The sequence below is a fragment of the Myzus persicae genome, unplaced genomic scaffold (genome assembly GCF_001856785.1).
Source record: "Myzus persicae strain clone G006 unplaced genomic scaffold, MPER_G0061.0, whole genome shotgun sequence".
In the NCBI taxonomy this organism is placed as follows: Eukaryota; Metazoa; Arthropoda; class Insecta; order Hemiptera; family Aphididae; genus Myzus; species Myzus persicae.
This window is the reverse complement of record NW_019103983.1, coordinates 155,913-164,628: the sequence shown is the minus strand read 5'-3', so window position 1 is coordinate 164,628 and position 8,716 is coordinate 155,913. Positions and strand designations below refer to the sequence as shown.

General features: G+C 36.0%; 1 protein-coding gene across 1 annotated transcript in view; it reads right to left on the bottom strand.

The window, feature by feature from the left end:
- Window positions 1-30: 30 nt before the first annotated feature.
- The window catches only part of LOC111037206 (cadherin-89D), a 46,553-nt gene continuing 37,867 nt past the window's right edge, over window positions 31-8,716 (bottom strand). Inside the window, exons 4-23 of the mRNA XM_022319605.1 lie at window positions 8,565-8,714; window positions 8,263-8,371; window positions 7,821-8,158; window positions 7,545-7,751; window positions 7,013-7,377; window positions 6,792-6,918; window positions 6,007-6,247; window positions 5,795-5,941; window positions 5,557-5,731; window positions 5,014-5,474; window positions 4,032-4,608; window positions 3,062-3,877; window positions 2,824-2,969; window positions 2,613-2,749; window positions 2,305-2,523; window positions 2,077-2,231; window positions 1,607-1,675; window positions 1,309-1,521; window positions 832-1,200; window positions 31-459 (exon numbers count right to left, since the gene is read on the bottom strand). Of these exons, the coding sequence (XP_022175297.1) occupies window positions 300-459; window positions 832-1,200; window positions 1,309-1,521; window positions 1,607-1,675; window positions 2,077-2,231; window positions 2,305-2,523; window positions 2,613-2,749; window positions 2,824-2,969; window positions 3,062-3,877; window positions 4,032-4,608; window positions 5,014-5,474; window positions 5,557-5,731; window positions 5,795-5,941; window positions 6,007-6,247; window positions 6,792-6,918; window positions 7,013-7,377; window positions 7,545-7,751; window positions 7,821-8,158; window positions 8,263-8,371; window positions 8,565-8,714 (5,181 nt within the window). The 3' untranslated portion in view covers window positions 31-299. The remainder of the gene's footprint in view (window positions 460-831; window positions 1,201-1,308; window positions 1,522-1,606; window positions 1,676-2,076; window positions 2,232-2,304; window positions 2,524-2,612; window positions 2,750-2,823; window positions 2,970-3,061; window positions 3,878-4,031; window positions 4,609-5,013; window positions 5,475-5,556; window positions 5,732-5,794; window positions 5,942-6,006; window positions 6,248-6,791; window positions 6,919-7,012; window positions 7,378-7,544; window positions 7,752-7,820; window positions 8,159-8,262; window positions 8,372-8,564; window positions 8,715-8,716) is intronic.

The following is an 8,716-nucleotide window of genomic DNA, read 5'->3' as shown; positions in this document are numbered from 1 at the left end:
TTCTAATAATTATTACAGGGAAAAGGACTTATGCACTGTTTTTGCCACTACGTGCAATTGCATGATATATTATAATGCTGTTCAATGGGAATTCGATCATTTTCCATCTAATGTGAACATATCGCATAATATCATATTGCTTTATTACGAAATATACTATTTCAAGAAATATGTCATAGTGTGTCATTTTTTTTTAAATTTTATTTTAACAAAAAATTAAATAATAATAATATATAATCTGTACATAATATTATATGTACAACATTTATAAAATAATAATAAAATAATGAGCAGTTTAATCACAGTGCCAATGGACACTTGCAGACCTTAATATTAGAATTGTTCGTTTGTGTCTTATTCGGATCATCTTCATTGCAACACCGGTGATGCCTCTGACAGCTGCTGTTATTGTTGGGTCTATCAATCGAACGCAACGAGTCTTCAAAATTGTCGCTAGACCTGTTGAATGATACAGTTAAATAATCACATCGAACCACACAATCCTATTTTATGCCTACCCACAGTACGACATTAATATAACTTAGAAACCACTTGTTCGAATTTTATTTTGGATACATCAAAATTTCTAAAATAATTTATGGCTAAGCAATTTACAGAAAAAATTAGGGTTCCCATCTGAAAAACAAAAGTTTGTATCACCATAGAACCCCCTAAGTAGTACAAAAAATCTCAGATATACGAAAATATGCTCTTCAAGTATATTTAAAATTTCCAAAATTCCAAATTTAAATAACTCCATTATTGAAGGAAAAAGGGGTGAGCGTCCTTCGGGAATCAACCTGTGTGACATTGGATTGGCAACACACTTACTTCATGACAAAGGATCCGGTTAAACTGGCGGTGCCTGTGCTCCCTGTAGCGCTGCTACACGAACAACAATCGTTTTGCAGATGATCGTGATGATCGCTCCTGTTCCCGCACTGAGGCCGCAAATGAGTGATTGGCGGTTCGACTGGTATGATCGACCTCGACTGATTGCATCGCAGACCCCTCCGCAGGTGTTTAGGGTTGGTCACTGCGCCGCCGTACAAAAGTGAACCCTCCATGAACGACGTAGGGTTCTGTAGCGATCTGGGTTCGCAGGTCGACAGCCTGGCCAAACTTCCGTTGCTCAAAGTGAATGGAGACCTCTCGTGGAAACCGAAATTTCCGTAGGAAGTAATAGTCTTGTTTTTCTCCCTGCAAGTGCATACAGTATTAACAATAATATAATAGCCGTTCACAACAAACGTTAAAAAAGTACGTCTCAAAATGTTTTTATTTTTATTTTATACTTATTATTCATACCTTTTACGTCCCGTGCACACGCACGTCACGCCGGTTATGGCCCCCATGAAAATAATAAATCCGAACAGAACTGTTAACAGTTCAAACGTCGTATAAAGACTTAATGAGTTTTCCACCACTACGTCGTTGTGGCTTTTCGGTATGCGGGAAAATCCGATGAATTGCAGCGGCTTTAGTTCGTGATTGATTTCATCTTGGTGGTCCAACATCAAACTAAAAGAAATAAATACAGTTAAGCACTATAGTAAGCTTTTGACGGTATTTTAAAATATAAATAAATATTATAAAATGTACTCACTTCATTAATAAATCACTATCTGCCAATGCGTTTGTAATAGGATCCACAGCATAAAGTTGAATGTCAGTCCTGAAATTGGTGTGTGCAATTTTGTAAATATTTAAGTACAATAATCATTCAATGGGTATTTTAGAAAATACATTCATACACTATTTACTAGGTATGTGTTCAAGATTTAAAATTAGAGTCCTCTCGGTTAGTATAACGATACTTATTTAGAATATATTATTGTTTTTTTTTCAATAATACTAATACATTTTACTGTTTAATAGTAAAATTATATTTTATTGAAAATCAATAAAAGTTGAAAATACATTTTTTTAGCAATTTAAAATAACAAAACATGTGTAATATTATTGCCTAAGATTATAGGTACAAAATATTTTAACAATTTAATTTTTAACTGAACCGATTGTCTATTAATCTTATGCCGCTTATTAATTGGTAGATAGTTATAACTTATAACTTACATGTTATTTGTATTTGAATCTATCCTCCATATTTTAACCATACATCCAGTAATATTAGTCATTGAACTCGTTATGACATCTGTGTTTTTCTCAACGACTGACGGTTGTTTTCCCAACGCTAATGTTATTATTTTCTGATCGTCCAAAACGTAAACCTTTGCAAAACATAGGGATGTATGTTACTCAGAGAACTTATAATAGACAATTTTATCAAAATGTAATACTTACAAAGACATTTGTAATGGCCGATCTCCCGTTGGGAGCGCCGGCTTTGTCGGTTGCTCGTATGTCAAATCCAAAAACGGTATTGTTTATAAGTTGGTTAAATCCTCCGACTGTTCGTATTAGACCCGTGTGCTCGTCAACATTGAAATATCTTTTTTCGACGGGATCTCCGACGATCGTATACCTAATGGCCGAGTTGATGTCCAGATCTGGGTCTATTGCCTGAAGTCATATACGAGTTTATTTAGTGAGGGTTCAAAATAATAGTTTCATATTATATTTTAACATTAAATACACTAAAAAAAACATACTTGAACTGTTGCCACCGGAGTTCCATAACCTGTCAACGGAGACACGGCAGCGATCACTGGCATACTATCGTTTGTGAAAATCGGAGATTTATCGTTTTGATCGATTATTCTGAGTACGATTCGAGCTTCGTTGAGAGCTAAACCAATAAACACCATTATGTTTGATAATTTAACTACAACCGCAATATTGCTATATGCTAAAACCTCGTACCTATGTCGTGTGCGACCGGATGAACCATATAAGTAGATTTTCCTTTCCTCCCTGTCACTTCAACACGAACCATTACAGTGAGAGTCGGAGTAGACTCTCGATCAGGACTTTCGATAAGATAAACATTGCCGTTTTTTGAGTCAATCCTGATGAAAAAAATGTAATTTTATGATTGGTGTAACACTTAATAATAATAATAATAATAATAATAAAAATTTGACACGCAGCGCTGACTCACTCAAAACTCTCGTTGTTTTCCGAGGGGATTATTGAATAAGTTACGGAAGAAGCGGACCGTCTAAACCGCGATGTCACATTAAGTTTGAGAATTTCTAAGGGCACCAAACAGTTTTCTTCGACTTCCACTTCGAAATAACGAAGTTCGAGCAACGGTTCTTCGACTCCTGAGTTCTTGTCAGCAACGCTGACGATTAATAACGCGGCGTTATCTTTCCTAGAGAAACCTGAATCCGATGCAACCACGGTAACATTGTAAATACCCCCTTGCAGTGGAATTTTTGATGTAACCACTCCAGTTACGTGATCTATGTCGAAAAATGCTGAACCCGGTCCGAATAGACTGTACGTAACTAGAGAATTTCCGTCTTCAGGTCCATCGGGGTCTTCGGCCACGATTCTCGTGATCATGGTTCCTACGGTACCTGCTTCGGATAACGTAGCTTCGTAAACGGGCACTGTGAGGTCTCCTTCAAATCCTTTCAGTCCGATTTCGTCGGCGGACAACTTTCGCACTCGATGATGATTTCGGAACTGCGGTGCGTTGTCGTTTACGTCTAACAGTTTGACGACGATATCCACCGTCGACGGAGTTCCACCCGACTTTCTTTTGCCCGTCAACCGCAGGTCAAACGATTCTCTGGTTTCCCTGTCTAGATCACCGGACACCAACAAACAACCGACGTCAGTCATAACGAACGTGGGATTCCGATAACTTTTTTTGGTTAACGAGTATACAACCGAAGTTTCTTCCGTAGTGATGCAACCAATTTCGTGATGTTTATACGCACCTTCGGGTACCCAAAATTCATACGATCTAAATATGCAAAAATACAGCGGGATAATGATGATGATGATAAGTAATAACAATATTAAGTATTTATTTATATATATATGAGTTCATGCAAACAAAAAATGTTACAATATTTAGTAGATATACCTACATTATACAATATTATATCAACACTCACTTTTTTTCGAATAAAATATCTTCTTCGACGAATACTATTATCAATATCCAAGTCATCAGACCACCTTGGTCTTCCGCGGTGACGTTTAATTCTTGTTCGCCTATTTTCAACTGACCCACCACGGATAGCTGACCTGAAATCGGATGAATAGCAAACTCCATGCCACTTCTTGCCAGTTTATACGTGATAGTTGATCCAGTGGAATCAGCATCTTCGGCGTTCACTGCCAATATCGGCGTACCCGGTTGTATCGTTTCGGGGAGCCACACGACAGCGGTGGTAGTGGCGTTGTCCAATCGATGTGGTATTGAATAGTCACCCAATGTGACCGATATATTCGATTTGGTACTGGCTGCAACTCTCAGTTTGTCTTTGGTGTATACGTTTATACGTTTAAAAACGGGAACGTTGTCGTTTAGATCGATAACGCGTATTGTAAGATAAGCTTCAGACGACAGATTTCCTCGGTCTGTGGCAATGATCTTGAGATTATACGTATCCTTAACTTCTCTATCGATCATAGATTCCGAAACAACTACGTCTCCAGATTCTTTATTGATGGTAAACATTTCACTACCTACAATTAAAATGTATTATAAATATATACTATTCTTTGCACTGACAATGATCATATTTTAAAACCTTTTGTTTTTCTATTAATATATGTACAAAAAAATAATATAAGTGAAATTATTTATTTTTCATATGAATTATAATAATACTACTGTAAGATTTATTTTTTATTTTTGTAGATTAAATAATGTAAGGTGCATATTTTTATTCATTGCATTTTATAAATTATCGAAATTTATTAATTTATTGATTTTAATTATCTGCCTAGAAATTAGCTAATAACTGAATCAGTTTAAATTATTAAAAATGAGGTATTTTATTTTATAGAAACATTATTATCAAACAACTTTTTAAACAACTTATCAGTTTTTAAAAAAGCAAAGCATGAAACATAAGAAAAAAGATTTACCTTCTCCATTCAGTGTCAATGAAAATATAGCGTTAGAACCCATGTCTCGATCGATTGTTCTAACAGGTGCATTTAACTCTACGAGTGTACCGACGTCACAATTTTCCAACACTGAACCTTCGTAGTGAGTTTTTTGAAATTCGGGTGCATTATCGTTTTCGTCATCGACTATAATACGTATCTGGAAAATTGTCGCATGGTGGATACCAGTTTTTGTTTTCCGATCCGCAATGACCGTCAACTTGAAACTTTCTTTGGTTTCTCTATCCAAGCCAGATTTAGTGTATAAAACGCCATCTTCGGATACGGTAAATAACTCTCCGTCATCCGGGTCGGCAACTATAAAATTAGGCTTAGACATGGTTGATGAGTTCGAGAAATCAATATTCCATAGTCTTCCAATGGCAACACCCGGGAGATTCTCACGAACTCGGAACACTAGACTTATTGGATCTACGGTTCTATAAATAATTTAAATGTATACACATATTATACTTATAATACACATATTTATTTTGTAAATAAAATTAAACGATACGTTACTTTGTTAATGTTTGACTAGAATCCGAGTAAACTATATGAATGGTGACATTCGTCGAAATAATTAAATTTCGATTATCTGTTGCAACCGCTTCGAATTCATAATCGGTCCGATCAAAATTCGAAATCACCTCAACGACCGATATCGTGCCAGTTTTCTCTTCCACAGCGAACGGAACTAAAAGTTTAAGAAGTTGCACATAAAAACAATGCACATAAAGGAACTTTGATGCTCACTTACCTCCTTCTTGATATGTGTGAAGTAAATCGTAATCGATACTTGGGTTTTCTGAAACTATTCGGACTTGGCCTACGCTCGTGCCGATAGGCACATCACTTCCAACCCAAAATTCGTACGGAGCATTAACAAAATCAGGATTGATCACTTCTGTAAGTGGTAAAATATTTATTTTATATTTGAGAAAAAATGTAAAATATATGTGAAAAGGTTACCTTCTGTAACGATTGTGATTGTAACGACAGCTAAAGAATATTTCATTTCTTTTGGATCGATTGGTTGGTCAGATGCGTTCACGATTATCGTATGTTTGCCTGGATTTATCGGTGCTTCGTTAGCAAACACTTCACCGGTGTCAGGATTGATTGTGAAAAGTTCCGATTCATTGTTCGGCGAATACGATATCCTGTAAACCACGCGTCCGTTATCTCCATCGTCCGGGTCTACAGCTTCAACCTAAGTTTAAAACAACCGGATTATTTATTTATTCTCATAAAATATACAATATAATATATAACAAAAATTGTTTTGAAAATATTTAGGGACTAGAGTTGCGTAGGTACTAAAATAAACACATAAACTCATTATACCGAGTTTATAGATGACTAAGTACTATATATCTATCATTATTTCGTAATATATCTTTCCACCTGGACATTGTTAAAGCAAACAGAAATGAGAGACTCCGATGGACAAGGTACCCTTGGGAAAACCAATATCCATTACTTCGTATAGTTCTAGAAAAGAACTCAACAGGAAAAATACTCATCTTTAGACCAAGAATAAAATGTGAAGATGAAGTGAAGAATAATGTGGAAAAGCTTAGAGGAGGTACTAATTGGAAGGTGCGAGCAACTGACCAATATAGATGGAACGCAGGATTTATGTCGCGATGACCATAGAAGCCTCTACCAGAATAGGGTATATTACTGCATAGAATACCCCAATACCCCCAGAAAAAATTTAAAAAATAATAAATGATTGAATGAAATAAGTATACCTTTCCAATCGTTACTCCAATTGGACTGTCCACTCTTGTCTTGAAAGAATATTGGTTATTTGGCACAAACGTTGGACTATTGTCGTTAATATCGAGCAAAGTTACTTCAACGCTAACGAACGCGTCTCTGAAAATACGAGTATGCACAAGCAAAATACATTATATTATTTACTAATTATTTCTATACTCTATGATAGGTCTGTTCTATCATCACCACTTACCCAGTTTCCTTTTGTTGCATTACAAACGGTATTTTTTCCCGGGCGTATACTCGCAGAGAGAAGCTAGACTTCTGTTCTCTATCCAATTTCGTGTGGTTTCGCACCGTTATCCAACCAGTCTTGCCATCAATGGTAAACGCTTGACTGGGATCCACTAGATGATAGACGAATTCACCATTGTCCCCTTGGTCAAGATCTGTCGCAACCACCCTCAACACGTTATAGCCGTTCGGGATGTTTTCGTATACACTAACGTTGTACGAATCGACTTCAAACTTTGGCTGGTTATCGTTCACGTCGATCGCTTCAATTTCCACTTCAGCCAGTGCATTTTTAGAAGGGTTGTTCATGTCGGTCGCTTGAATCTACACACATTTTCAAAACAGACAATGTTACCAATGTGACGAATAATAATAATAAAATATTGCAAAAACATCGGGTATTAATGTTTTTGTTTGCTATTTGATTATCGTGCATTAATTATATTATCTAACCAAAATGTAACTAAATATAAAAACAACTACAAATTTACTTTGAGCAAAAATATATTTGATGGGAGCAAATCTGCGTCAATTTCCTTATCGAGGAATACTCTGCCAGACAACTGGTCTATGTGAAATACGTCGTCATCGAAGTCCGGCGACGTCATAGAATACCTGATCGAAGCATTGAGAGCGTTGTTATCGTAAAATGCGTGAATCGGTGGGTTGAACGGGATTTCTTGGAGTATTCGTCTGCCCTGTGTGTTACCCATTTTATTTTAAAATGCATTTCAAAAACAATGAAAAAATATTCTACGATCACTAACCGTTATTGGGAAATGCTCCTTAAATTGGCTGTGATACACTTCACTCGTAAATTTCAGCACTCTAGATTCATCACGTTTCACTCGTACGTCAACTACCGTACTGGCGTTCCTGGAAGGAGATCCTTCGTCTTTGGCATATACTTCCAACAAAAATTGTTCGTCTCCTCCGTCGAAATTGAGTGACTCTTTTAGTACCACCGCCGCAGAACCATTGGCGTCCATTACCAACGAAAACTTGGCTTGCGACTTGGAAGCAGCGATTAAATATCGTATTTCTGAATTTGGTGTAGACGGCTTGTCGGCGTCTAATGCCTTTATTCCCCGTACAACAGTTGTCCCTGTGGTAAAGAATTAACACTTAGTTCTTGCTTATATTAAAAATGTTATTTTATACAGTCATAAATTATTACATTTTTTTTTTTATAATAAAACATATAATTACCGATAGGTGTGGATTCGGAAATGTCGGCACCGTAAGGTGCATTCACGAAATAGGGACTGTTGTCATTCACATCGTCCACGAATGTAGTAATGACAACTGATGAGCTAACCTGCAGTCAAATCATCAAACCATGTGTTATAAATATTGTGTTTAATATTCAATTATTACATTTGTTTAACTGATATATCGATTGTTAAATAAAAACAATATATATAATTTATATAAATAAAAATTTATAAAATTTCATAAATCGTAAAACTAATGGTTTCATGTATTAAGATAAGCGAGAAAATAATAATCACCGAAACATCTTCAACTCCACACACTAATTTTACTTTCAATAATTCAATGGGATTTGGTCGGTCGACTAAATCATCTAGTGATCGAGCTAGTCTTAATGAAATCGTTGTCCGATTAATTGTACGGAATTTAAAATATGCCACGTCATCGTGCT